This window comes from Mobula birostris, chromosome 32 (genome assembly GCF_030028105.1).
Source record: "Mobula birostris isolate sMobBir1 chromosome 32, sMobBir1.hap1, whole genome shotgun sequence".
NCBI classification, from domain to species: domain Eukaryota; kingdom Metazoa; phylum Chordata; class Chondrichthyes; order Myliobatiformes; family Myliobatidae; genus Mobula; species Mobula birostris.
This window is the reverse complement of record NC_092401.1, coordinates 29,570,219-29,584,717: the sequence shown is the minus strand read 5'-3', so window position 1 is coordinate 29,584,717 and position 14,499 is coordinate 29,570,219. Positions and strand designations below refer to the sequence as shown.

Genomic DNA, 14,499 nt, shown 5'->3' with positions numbered 1-14,499 from the left:
CGTGCAGCTAGTTGACAACATGCTTCAAGCATACTAAACCATGAAGTGCAATATGTCACTATAGATTTATTTTCTGCATTCTCATTTAGACTTCCCTGAAAATTATGACACTGTCAGTGACAAGCAAGGTGAAAGGTTTCACCAGAACATTACAGTCATGGAGAAACGGCAGCTAGAATCCATTAATGCTGGTTGATTATTGTTGGACACAAGAAGCCTCAGACACCGAGTACAATTGAAAATCATCAAGAAAATTTTTTTAGCTTAGTTGAAGTATTGCAAAGCATCAGCATCATTATGCAATTAAACACTATATTCAATAAAAGTTAATTTCTTCTTTCTCCTAATTCCTACGTGATACAAATAGTCTGAAATTATTCTTGTGTTCAGCTTCAAGCAGTCTATCATAAACAAAAAAAATTGTGAGAAAGCAATATTTTCAAAAAAATTTCTTGTCCAGTAAATCTGCTGCAGGCTGAAGTCCAAAGCCTGCCTACCCTGTGGTTAGAGGACTATGTATGTGCGTGGATGATTGGATGGGAGGGAGGAATGGGGCTTGTTTTGCTGTTGTTGCTTTGTCACATGCTGTGTTCTGTGTTGTTCTGCTGTACATGGTGGGCATGCTAAGGTGGTGTCAGAATGCATGGTGACACTTGTGGGCTGTTCTTAACACATCCTAGGGTGTGTGGACTGTTATTGTAAACAATGTATTTCACTGTATGTTTTGATGTACATAAATCCAAATCTGACTCCCTGCCAAGGGGAACAGTTCATTCTTATCAGCTATATCCAGCTTTCAAACAATTTTATACTCAAGTAAATCTCTCCTCCGCCTCCACACCAAAGGATGTACATACTGAGAATCAAATTCTATATATCCAACCTTTCCTCACTTTTGGCAACTCCCTTGCAAATATCCTTTCTAAAACAATGATACCTTTCATAATGTGTGACCAGAAATGTATGCTGCATTCTAAATGTGCCATAAGCAGCATTTTAAAATACAGTCTGATATAGCTACACTGGACTTATAATGTTTCAGCTAACACCCCCCTCCCTCCCTCGGTCCTGTCAGGGACCACGGATGTATGCAACATAGTCTTCAGATTCTACCTACTTCTCGGTATCGTACCAATTATTCCCCTTCCATGCCTGATCTCTCCAAAAGCATTGCCATGCATTTAACCACTCTTCAGCCCACACAACCATTCCTTTCACATCTTCTACACATTACATGCTTGTACTTGAGCTTTATCTTTTTATCTAAGTTTCCAAAGGAAAACACATTACCACCAAATTCCTCCTCATTCTCAAACTGTGGCTTCTGCGCATCTTCAACTCTGTAATAGTCATCATTGAAGAATTCCTGAGGGGGAGAATAAAATAGTTTTCTGGTTACAAAAGCTCAGTTTCTCTCAGAAATGTAATTAATTCAGCTCCATGGAGCAAAGTTTTATTTTGCCTAATACAGACCTGCATGAGTTCATCATGCTTGGCTGGGTCAAAGTCCGTCTCTAGGAGTTCCTCACTGAAACCAATGGTTTCATTTCCAGTTATCTCCTTTAACCGATTCAGTTTGTTAATTATTTCCATTCTCTTCAGGTTCTTCAACTGCTTTATCTCCTCCTTCTTCTTTTCCTTCTCCTAAAGAGCCATTTATAAACATTAGATTGGAAGCTTGTGAGATCAGGAGTGCCCGCTAACTGAGCAGTGCTGCATGGTGGCATTAGTTTCCCTCAAAACAGTGACCAAGGAATTCATCAACTTAAAGGCAGAGAACAAGATCAATGGCAGGATTCTTAGCAGTGAACAGATGTTTCATGGGGGTCATTAGAAGCAGTTTGGATACTTCAGTTGTGAAGGAGGTGATCTTAGTCAACATTCTAATGTGAATTCAAAGCAAAAGCCTGAAGCAAGCAGATGTGATAGTCAACATAAGAGATTCTGCAGATGCTGGAATTCCAGAGCAACCACACAAAAAGCTGGAGGAACTCAGCAGGTCTGGCAGCATCTATGGAAGGGAATAAACAGTCAACATTTTGAGCTGAGACCCTTTATCAGGATTGATCAGGCAGACCTGATTAAGTGATTAAGCAGAATGATCTATACTCTTGAACTTGGAAGAATTAAGAGGCTATCAGAATCAGAATCAGGTTTATTATCATTGACATGTGAGTGAAATTGTTAACTTAAGTCAGTAAAATGTAGAAAACAGTTACAGGGTGGGTGCATAGATGATATTCCTTCTGGCTGGGTGAGATTACAGAACTGGGGTTGCACTCCCAAAGGGGTTGGCTGTTCAGGACCACGTCAGAAGAACCTTCACCCAGAGTCTATATAATTCTCTAACTGAGAGCCGAGAGGTTACGCATATTCAAAGGAATTAATAGTTTTTGGAAATAAAGGGACGTGTAGTCATTACAGGAGATTGGTGCTGCGATAAAAGATTAGCCATAAATGGCGGAGCAATCTCTGAGGGTCAGCTCCTGATCCTGAAGCTTTTGTTTCATGGAGTATGCTCAATGACATCTGTAGGTAACCCATAGCTTCCCTTTGTTAAAGCAAATGACTCATTTCATTGTACGTTTCCATGTACGTGTGATAAATAACTATGAATAAATAGTCTAAACAAGTATTATTGTATTGGTATCATTCTGTTTCAATGATCATGTAAAACACCTACCTTTTTCTTACGTTGCTTAACCTCTTCTCTTTTGCGTTTTCTTCTAACATCCTTTGCTCTGACTGAAGTGGCAATGTTTCTTGGATATGATTTTGTCTTTAAAAGAGGAAGCAATCTAAGTTTTGGCAGTCCACAATACAAATTAACTCAGTTTATACAAGAGTTTTATCAAAAGCTCTGGGTATTTCAAGAACTATTTCAAGGGCTAAAAGAAGACATGAGGTTGCCTTGGCAGTCAAAGTGAAGGATAATCCAAAGAGCTTTTACAGGTATATTAAGAGTAAAAGGATGGTAAGGGATAAAATTGGTCCTCTTGAAGATCAGAGTGCTCGGCCATGTGCGGAACCAAAAGAAATGGGGGAGATCTTAAATGGGTTTTTTGCGTCTGTACTAAGGAAACTGGCATGAAGTCTACAGAATTAAGGGAAACAAATAGTGAGATCATGGAAACTGTACAGATTGAAAAGGAGGAGGTGCTTGCTATCTTGAGGCAAATTAAAGTGGATAAATCCCCAGGACCTGACAGGGCATTCCCTCGGACCTTGAAGGAGACTAGTGTTGGAATTGCAGGGGCCCTGGCAGAAATATTTAAAATGTCGGTGTCTACGGGTGAGGGTGCTGGAGGATTGGAGAATGGCTCATGTTGTTCCGTTGTTTGAAAAAGGATCGAAAAGTAATCCGGGAAATTATAGGCCAGTAAATTTGACGTTGGTAGTGGGTAAATTATTGGAGGGAGTATTAAGAGACAGAATCTACAAGCATTTGGATAGACAGGGACTTATGAGGGAGAGTCAACATGGCTTTGTGCGTGGTAGGTCATGTTTGACCAATCTATTGGAGTTTTTTGAGGAGGTTACAAGGAAAGTGGATGAAGGGAAGGCAGTAGATGTTGTCTACATGAACTTCAGTAAGGCCTTTGAGAAGGTCCCGCATGGGAGGTTAGTTAGGAAAATTCAGTCGCTAGTTATATATGGAGAGGTGGTAAATTGGATTAGACCTTGGTTCAATGGAAGAAGCCAAAGAGTGGTAGTAGAGAATTGCTTACCAGAGTGGAGCCCTGTAACTAGTGGTGTGCCACAGAGATCAGTGCTGAGTCCATTGTTATTTGTCATCTATATCAATGATCTGGATGATAATGTGGTAAATTGGATCAGCAAATTTGCTGGTGATACAAAGATTGGAGGTGTAGTCGACAGTGAGGAAGGTTTTCAAAGCTTGCAGAGGGATTTGGACCAGCTGGAAAAATGGGCGGAAAAATGGCAGATGGAGTTTAATACAGACAAGTGGGAGGTATTGCACTTTGGAAGGACAAACTAAGGTAAAACATACAGGTTCTATGGTAAGGCATTGGAGTGCAGTAGAACAGAGGGATCTGGGAATACAGATACAAAATTCCCTAAAAGTGGCATCACAGGTAGATAGGGTTGTAAAGAGAGCTTTTGGTACATTGGCCTTTACTAATCAAAGTATTGAGTATAAGAGCTGGAATGTTATGATGAGGTTGTACAAGGCATTGGTGAGGCCGAACCTGGAGTATTGTGTTCAGTTTTGGTCATCAAATTACAGGAAGGATATAAATAAGGTTGAAAGAGTGCAGAGAAGGTTTACATGGATGTTGCCGGGACTTGAGAACCTCAGTTACAGAGAAAGGTTGAATAGGTTAGGATTTTATTCCCTGGAGCGTAGAAGAATGAGGGGAGAATTGATAGAGGTATATAAAATTATGATGGGTATAGATAGACTGAATGCAAGCAGGCTTTTTCCACTGAGGTAAGGGGAGGAAAAAACCAGAGGACATGGGTTAAGGGTGAAGGGGGAAAAGTTTAAAAGGAACATTGAGGGGGCTTCATCACACAGACAGTGGTGGGAGTGTGGAATGAGCTGCCAGATGAGGTGGTAAATGCGGGTTCTTTTTCCACATTTAAGAATAAATTGGACAGGTACATGGATGGGAGGTGTATGGAGGGATATGGTCCGTGTGCAGGTCAGCAGAAAATGGTTCGGCACAGCCAAGAAGGGCCAAAAGGCCTGTTTCTGTGCTGTAGTTTTTCTATGGTTTCTAACTTTCACTGTAGCTTGCCATAGTTCTATGCTACCAAGGATCAAAGCAGATAGCGTGTCCTTCCTCAAGCTTCTCAAGGAACAAGAATTGAAATAACACCTCAGTTTAAGAGTGGGAGATCTTGTTGGATAATGTATGTGTTGAAAGATAGCTTTAAATGATCAGCTCAAATCTGATATTACAGAGTCTATGTTTAAAACTGTGGCATTTCCCATTTAACTTAAATACTTGGCTTTTGCCAAGTTATTGAAAAAGTGTGAATAATTGGACTGCATCCTCACAGAGTGACCAGCAATACAATAAAACAAATGGCCTCCCCACATACTACATCACTGTCTGGTTTCAGGAAGTTCTGGCAACCAGGTAACTGTGGGTCAGTTTCCAAAATCCATTGACATTACTAAAGTATCCACATCTTTTCCCCACTTTCAAGATCCCTTTCATCACTTATCCCACAGCAACAACAGAGCTTTCACTGTGTTATTACACTTCTCAAATCTGCTGGGAGTCAAGTGAAAAAAAAACAAACATGGAGCAGCCACATTGTGTTTTCTGTCTCACTGTCAGCTATTAGTTTCCCGATGCACGGACACATACTGGGGTCTGGTATAGAGCTAGTCTGTGAAATCACCCCCGGCAACAATTCCTTAAACTGCAAACCCAAAGATTTGTAGATTAACTGATTGCTTAGATGACTCAATTCCTTTCCAGCCTCTGACAGTTAAATTTTAAGCATGAGCATGAGCTAGCACTGACAAGTGGAAAACCGACCAATTCTCAATCTTTAGAGGTTGCTGGGTTCTACTGGAGAACCCCTTCCACTAGCTGTGACCAGGAGTTATGTGAGCAGAGGGAACATTGAACTGGCACTCAAAATACATTACACAATCAGAATCACATTTATCATCACTGACATATCTGATGAAACTTGTTTTGTGGCAGCAGTACGATACAATATGTAAAAAAAAAACTAAGTTACAATAAGAAATACAAAACTAAGTAAGTGGTGCCAAAAGAGAGCAAAATACCGAGGTAGTCTTCATGGACTGCTCGGACAAGGGGAAGGAGCTGTTAGTAACTGGCACCGACAAAGAGAAGTGGAGTATTACCGAGATACTAATACGTCACTTACAAATTCTGCATCGGGTTCCTCAAATCTGAAGTTGTATTTCCGTTCAAAATCTTCCTGTTTCTTTAGAAATTCCTCGCCTTCATCTGAGGAGTCATCCACTTCATCCTGAACTATCTCACTGTAGGTTGGGATCCTTCAGGGTCAGTTGGTGGGAAGGAGGTAACAGAAGGTAACAAAAAAAGTGAGAGCTCACCTGACTCAAAGGAAGGAACTGCTACAAAGGGCTGCACTGTTATGGGTGTAGAACACATGTAGTCAAGAACACAGATATTTTTATTTTAGAGATGCAGCATGGTAATAGGTCCCTTCAGCCCAACAACCCTGTACCATCCAATTACACCCATTAACCTACTAATCTGTATGCCTTTGGAACATAGGAGGAAACCCATGCAGTTACGGGAAGAATGTTCAAACTCCTTACAGCAGCAATGAAAATTGAACACGAAACATTGGCACTGTAATAGCATTATGCTAACTGCTACAATACTGTGCTGCCCTATACACAGAACACCCTCCTGTTCCTCCCTCACCATCCAGGGGAATATTACTGCTGTTCAAAGAGCACAATGGAGCCAGCAGATTGACAACACGTGAATGTTGATGGTGAGGGGAAGAGGGAAGAGATTTGTGATATTGCAGTTTACACTTTGGGTCAAAACTTGCTGATGCTAGGTAACTTAGATTGCTGTTCCATACTGAAAGGGTGAAAATCTCTCACCGCCTGCTTGTCATATCTCTGAGATGAAGCAAGTTTAGGCATCTGCATTCCTGCTTTATATTGTTACTCAGACACCAAAGAAGAATTGAGACTTTTTTTTAAAGTGTAATTTATGGCAAATTCTTAATTCTCAAATCCACTGCCTCCCACTGAGATGGGGCCCAGACATCATCTGCTGCAGCTCTCAATTTGGTTTGGCATTCAATCTTCATGAGTAAAGGTCAAACTAAAATTGACATAAAGATGGGCACACAGAGATTTGGAACACTGATTAGAATAGACCCTACTTCCAGATCCTATTATATCCTGTCAGCAATCAACCCCATGCATGGAACAGTACTGGATACCAACTGGGCTGACACAGTAACGTAATGGTGGGAAGAGAGGCAAAAGTGAGAGCAGGAAAGAAAGATTACTACGGGAGTTCTAGAGATTCAGTGCAGTGAAGCATCGTGGTTAGTGGTGAAGAGATTAACATCATGGACGCACAGGGAGGCCATGGCTGGAGCTGCAGAGACATCTGGGACAGCTACAGGACAGGAGGAGTGCAATGATATTTAATTCCCTGGTTCGCAACCACAAGGGAAATGAGCAGGTCATAACTGCTCAAATAGGATGCCAATCAACCATCTTCCTTACATGGGGCAATCAGGCACCTGATTGTACAAGAGCCACTTCCAGACAGAAAATTGTTAGTTCCACTTTTAATAATAACAGTTTCATAACTCCCGCCCTTTCTAACTTCTGTTTTATTGGTCAAAATTTTAAAACTACGAATCTTTGCAATTGGGCAATCAGCACAACAAAATGGTTTTTATTCTGGCCCCTCCCCTTGACCTAGGTTAAACAGAGCAGAAGGGAAAAAAGTATAGTTTTGTAAGTTTTTTTTTAATATAAAAAATGAAAGACATGTCATAATTCCCGCTCTTCCTCAACGTACATTTCATTGGAAGAGACATCTGATTTATTACCACTAGAAATAATCAAACAGGTTTGTATATGGTGCAATGTCACTGTAGTGCACGTTGCTGCAGCCTTTCAGCTTGTAGCTAAGCAGCTGTAGCAAAGATCAGTTACTCTGCAATGCAACACTGTTACATGCTTCCACGGACCCAGATGGCTGACCTGTCAGTGCCCCAGCCTTGACACTCAACAGTTCACCACAGGTATCCTTTTGAACTGCGGGTCTTGCAAAAAAAAAATCAAATACTGTACAGGAGACTACTCAGCTCAATGAACTGGGTCTGTTAATCGACGTCAGTTGATCTGTATCGTAACTTCATCTGCTGCTTATCCTGTGTTGCTGAGAATCTATTAACTTGATTTTTAATTTTCAATTTTCCTCCTTCCCCAAATGTGTTTTGTTTTTGTCCAAATTGATCAGAACTGAGTCTGAGGCTATGGGCCTACTCCAGCTGCTCTGTGTCTCTGGACTCAATTTGGTTCTGAATGCTGTTGCTTGCTTTTATTGTTAGCATGATTTGTGTGTGTTCATGTTCTCTCTCTCTCTCTCCCTCCCCTCCCTCCCTCCCTCTCCTCCCCCCCCCCATTGTTTTTTTAAATTTGGTTCTTTCAGGTTTCTTGCTTTGTGGCTGTCTGTAAACAGACAAATTTCAAGGTTGTATAATTTATACATACTTTGATAATAAATGTACTTTAGTTTGAAGAGGCAGCATTCCTGTTTTCCTGACACCATCCACACAGGACCAATTTCTAAATTTTATATCTGTGGCTTTTGATATTTAGATCTTAAATTCACATTTTGGGAAGCTGATGACAGAGCAAAAAAGTACACTGAGGCAGAAATTAAACACTTTTTTAATATATAAACCCCAGAAACACTGATGCCAAATGTCACCTAGATGGTTACATGTTTTGGACTTAGTGCAAATGGCCAATTCTTACATGCAAGTACTGCAGATTTCAGACTATTCTGCTGATCAGGGAATACAGAAAAACAAACACAGCTACCATATACCCTCAACAGGATCAAAAATGGCCAGTGCTGTTCTCACTATCAGCCGCTGTCCAGTGACTCTAAAGGAGGCACTGCCCAGTTTAATGCTGCAACTTCTTTACAGGCTGCTCATTTAAAAGGCAGAAATATTTTATCAGCAGGCTACTTTTGCAAATGTACTTCCCCCACAACTGCACATACATCTACTCTGAAGCCCCTGACAAAAACACACCTCCAGGAACTTCTGCAATTATGGAAAAGTCAGTAAGGGACAGCTTTTATTCCAATTTCCACAAATCAAAAGGAGAGAACATGCTTTGAAACAATTGGGAAACAGTAGTCGAACAATAATAGTATGCACACAGATTCAAAAGAGAATACACAATTAAATATACAGAAACAACATCGATGCACTGAGGGCTCTTGGGTCCAAGTCCATAGTTTCCTGGAAGTGGAGTTTATATGGTAGTAAGAAACCATATGGCCTGCATGCCTTCACTGATCGGGGCTTTGACTACAAGTCAGGATGTTCTGTTGCAGTTATATAAAACTTGGGTTAGATCTCACTTAGAGTATTATGTGCAGTTCTGGTCACCCAATCACAGGGAGGGTATGGAGTATTTGGAAAAGGTACAGAACAGGTTTGTGAGGATGTTGCCTGAATTAGAGGATATGACCCACGAGATGTCAGACAAACTTGGACCGTTTTCTCTAAGTGTTGGAGGCTGAGAAACCTGATAGAAATTCACAAAATTATAGAGACATAGATGAGGTAAACAGTCAGAGTCTCTTTCCCAAGATAGAAATGTTTAATACTATGAAATATCTACTCTAGTTAAGTAGTTTAAAGGAAATATGCAGGGCAAGTGTTTTTTTAAAAAAAGAGTGTGAAGTGCTTAGAATGGGCCACGAGATGGTGGAAGCAGATACAACAGTGGAGCTTAAGAGGCTTTTAGACAGGCACATGAATACATAGGGAATGGGGAGCTATGGATCATGTGTAGGCAGAAGAGATTTAGTTCAATTTGGCATCGTTTTCATCAGAAAGACCTGGATTCCTGTACTCTACTCTGAAACTGTCAGCAGTTTGTTACACCAAGCCCAAAACAGATAATCTTCCAACAATTTCAATTCCAACCATCAGCTGTTGACAATGTCAACTTTTAAAAATAATGTTTTAACAGATAAGTCCCATTCTATTATTTGGAAGAAGGGCAGGAGATAACTTCTTGATAACCAGATTAATTTTTTATTGTCCAATCACCATCACTGATCCAGTAGGGTGTCTCAGTTCTGGGCATTCTTATGTCAGACTTTACATTCTCTCTACCAAATTTCAAGTTGAACTCAATCATATTGAGATCACTGTCTCCTAAGGGTTCTTTTACCTTAAGCTCCTTAATCACCTCTGGTTCATTCCTTTACACACAATCCAGTATAGCTGATCCCCTAGTAGGCTCAACAACAAACTGCTCTAAAAAGCCATCTCAAAGGCATTCAACAATCTCATTCTCTTGATATCCATTACCAACCTGATTTTCCCCAATCAACTGCATGTTAAAATCTCCCATCACTATCATAACATTGCCGTTTTGACACATTTTTCTACTTTCTGTTGTAATCTGTGGTCCACAACCCAGCTACTGCTGAAATGAAATGAAATGAAACATCTTTATTGTCATTGCAGAGTACAGTTGTCATGCACCAATACAACGAAAATGAGTTTGCAACTGTCATACTCAATGCTATAAGACAACAAATAAAATAAATAAACAATAGATAAATCAAGTAACCAGCCAGTACAAGCAATATCCAGCAGGCTTGTATATAACTGTCATCAAGGTCCTTTTACCCTTACAATTTCTTAACTCAACCCTCATGGATTCTACATCTTCCAATCCAATGTCACAGTTTTCTACTTATTTGATGCCATTCTTTACCAGCAAGGCCATGCACCCCCTCTACCTACCTTCCTATCCTTCTGATACAACATGTAACCTTGCACATTCAGCTCCCAAAAATAACTATCCCTCAACCATGATTCAGTGATGGCCACAACATCATACCTGACTACCTTAATAGTGCAAAAAGATCATTTACCTTGAGATGTGCATTGAGAAGTAACACTTTGAGTACTGTATTTGCTACTTTTTTTGATTCTACATCCCTAATGCAGATAACTACCCGGATTTTGTCCTATCACCTGCCTGCCCCTTCCCGACAGTCTGACTATATGCTATCTTTGCTTTTTCACTATCCTTCCTACCCTGAGTCCCTTCACTCCATTTTCCACCTCCCTGTCAAATTAGTTTAAACCCTCCTCAACAGCTCTAACAAACCTCCCCATGAGAATATTGGTCTCCTTCAGGTTCAGGTGCAACCTGTCACTGTTGTACAGGTCATACCTCCCCCAGAAGAGATCCCAATGATCCGAGAACGTGCAGCACTGCTCTCTGCACCAACTTCTCAGCCACACATTTATCTGCCAAATCATCCCGTTTCTAACCTCACAGTGCGTGACACAGGCAGCAATCCAGTAATTACTAACCCGAAGGTCCAGCTTCTCAGTTTTCTGCTTAGCCCTCTAAATTCTCAATTCAGGACCCCTTTGCTTTTCCTTTTTATGTTATTGGTACCAATATGTACCAAGACATATGGCTGCTCTTCCTCCAAAATACTGTTCTGGCTCGAGGTGCATCATCTAGTTAGCCGTTCCCCCCCCCCCCCCCGCCCATCTGTTGCCTTTGTAATTGCACTTAAACACTTTAAACCACTTTTTGTAATGTTGTTTACATTGTAAATACATGCTGGTATTTATGCATATTTTATTCCATATTTACTTTAACCTCTAATTTTATATAATTTTTTATTCTGTACAATTGTTGAATGTTGCATGTCACTCCCTGACCAATGCATCACAGCAAATTCCTAATACACATAAATGTATATGGCAAATAAAGTTTATCCTTGACCCTTCATGTGGACTAAACGATAGAGGGACATTACCAGTAGAAAGAGGTGAGGGTAAGAGGAGGAATAAGAGCTGGCAGGCTACAGGTAGACCCAGGCGAGGGGTTATAGGCAGATAGAAGGGGCAAAAGGCAAAAGGCCTGCTTTCAGTCCTGATGAATGGCCTCAACCCTGAAAGACCAACTGTTCATTTTCTCCCACAATGCTACCTGATCTGCTGAGTTCCTCCAGCATCCCATTTGGATTTCTTTTTTTATATAAGGCCTTTCTTTTCGTTTAAGGCACCATGCCAAATTTCCAGGGTACAATTCAGGTTACAAGCCAACCCTGAGAAAGACTGTCTGAGCATTTAAGTTTCAGGAATAGGGGGCTTGCAGCAAGGATGTCCAACATTAGTGTGTTCATCCTCCTGACCTGCCAATGCAGGTAGCATCTTGCCCTGATGTTTAAAGTGGAGCTCCAACATACAGGCTGTGTACAAGGAGGGCCAGAGTCGTCTCGACTTCCTGAGGAGACTGAGATCCTTCGGAGTACGCAGGCATCTCCTTCACATGTTTTACCAGTCTGTTGTTGCCAGTATGATCTCCTAAGAGGTGGTGTGTTGGGGCAATGGCATCAACAAGGGTGATGCCAACAGGCTCAATAAACTGATTAGAAAGGCTGGTTCTGTTATAGGAGTCAAGCTGGACACACTGGAGGCTCTGGTATTACAAAGGACCGCAACGAAAATCCTGGCAATTCTGGATGCTTTTCACCCTCTGCATGCCACCTTCGCTGAACAGAGGAGCACTTTTAGTAACAGACTAAGACCACTGTGCTGCTCCAAAGAGTGCTCATTCTTACTCTTGGCCATTAGGAGCTATAATGAGCCAAACCATAGCCAGGGAAGTGATGACCCCCCCCCCCCCCACTGTTAGACTGTTTGAGATAACTATTTTTTTTATATTCTTTCTCTTCTCTTCTAATATTTGTACATCTGTACACTTGTAGTGCTACTGTGACATTGTAATTTCTTTTGTGATCAATAAAACTGAAGAAAAGTGGAATGTGCAATATAAGACAGATAATCATGTTCATAGTTCACCTCTATTTTAAGGAAGCCATTAAGACAGGTAAACGCCTCAGCTATAAATTTCAATTGCAGTCACACACAACATAGCCCAAAGGGCTCAGGTCATAAATCTCAAAATAAATACTTTGTAAATGAAAAGTCAAATTAAACTCTTAGATGGGCACATGGATGATGGAAAAATGGAGGCCTGTGTAGGTAGTTTAGGTTGATCTTAGAGTAGGTTCTAAGTCTGCATTACGTCAGAGGCAAAAGTGCCTGTGTATGCTGTAATGTTTTATGTTCTATGAAATAATGGATACAATAGCCCAGTGAAAGGAAAGAACACTGCTACCAATATAACTGTTCCTACCTGTCTTCCTCCTCTTCCTCATCAAGATATCTTTTATTTAGAATATAGTCACGTAGAAACTTCTCCCCTTCATCCAGTTGAGGATCATTCCAGTAATCCCTTAGGTATTTCTGTAACATATCCAAAACATTGCCTTATATTTGTTTCCTCTGGGTTTGGCAAGCAGTGCCTAATACAGTGGTGCAGTGTGCAGGAACAGCTGGATGGTGCACTGAAAACTTCCACATGCTGTGCTCCCAAATACTACTGCGTTGTTTTGGAAAGCAAAGACAGTTCAAGGAGACGCCCCTCTCAGAAAGAGACTCCCTGGTCATCAAATGAAGTTTTCTATTACAACATTAACATTCCAGTCATTCACTGAACCAAAGACCTGATAAAGGGTCTTGGCCTAGAATATCAACTGTTCATTTTCCCTCTCTAGATACTGCCTGACCTGCCAGGTTCCTCCACCATCTTGTGTGTGTTGCCCTAGATTTCCAGCATCTGTGATCTCATATCTCCATTACCTACCACGTTCTTTTAACAATCTAGCACTGCCTAGTATTATGCTGAATTACAATTCAAGTTGCTAATTTGCAAAGCATTTTCTTTAGTTTAGACCAAAAGAAAAAGAAGCACGATCAGGCTATAGGCCCCATCAAGCCTGCCCTACCATTCCATTAAGGTGGTTTATTTTCCCCCTCAACCCCGTTCTCCAGCCTTATTCCTGTAACCTTTGATGCTCCTACTAACCAAGAATGAGAGAAACTATGCTTTAAATATACCCAATGACTTGGCCTCCAAGTCTGTGGTAATGAATTCCAGAGTCACACTATGGCTAAAGTAATTCTTCCTCAACTCTGTTCTAAAGGGACGTCCTTCAATTCTGAGGCTGTGCCCTTTGTCCGAGACTCTCCCACTTCTAGAAACATTCTCTCCATGTCCACTCTATCTAAGCCTTTCAATATTTGGTAAGTTTCAATGAGATTCCCCCTCGTTCTTCTAAACTCCAGCATGTACAGGTCCACTATAAAGAACCATCCAATAAGAAGAAAGCATTCTTTTGCAGGAAAGATTCCAGTTAAATGTAATTTTTTTAAAAATCGCTCATAAGGCAGGAGACACATTTTGTGGGTTAAAGTAGTGCAAGTCTCAAAACCAACTAGCTTGAGCATGTGACCAAATTAATGCTTCCAAGAGTACTAGCCAACTGGACCCTGACCACAGTCTGTCAAGTTCCATGTGGCGACTGCCCATGTATCGGCCTCCTCAACAAAGTCACACAAAGGCATTCTCCATTAAGGGAATAACTCCTTAGGAGAGTATCATACTCACCGCTAGTGATTGCACTATTACCACTGGTTAACACACTCCCAGCAGTGCTTGGTTGATTTCAGCAACACTATAAATGAAGGGGAAGGAAACTGATGGCATGAATCCAAGTTTGTGCTTTACAAACTGGTAATGCAAGAGGATAAATTTTGTGATTCTGCACAATTTCAAGGACCAAGCCAATGTGATAACTACTGGCAGCAAAGAGAATATGGCTACACAGCAGAGCACTACTTCAACTCACA

General features: G+C 40.9%; 1 protein-coding gene across 2 annotated transcripts in view; it reads right to left on the bottom strand.

Annotated features, from left to right (window-relative positions):
* Positions 1-14,499, bottom strand: part of kri1 (KRI1 homolog) — a 65,966-nt gene that overhangs the window by 17,565 nt on the left and 33,902 nt on the right. For both annotated transcript variants that reach the window (XM_072248113.1, XM_072248114.1), the window contains exons 9-13: positions 12,944-13,053; positions 5,878-6,010; positions 2,684-2,779; positions 1,474-1,644; positions 1,291-1,366 (exon numbers count right to left, since the gene is read on the bottom strand). In XM_072248113.1, the coding sequence (XP_072104214.1) occupies positions 1,291-1,366; positions 1,474-1,644; positions 2,684-2,779; positions 5,878-6,010; positions 12,944-13,053 (586 nt within the window). The remainder of the gene's footprint in view (positions 1-1,290; positions 1,367-1,473; positions 1,645-2,683; positions 2,780-5,877; positions 6,011-12,943; positions 13,054-14,499) is intronic.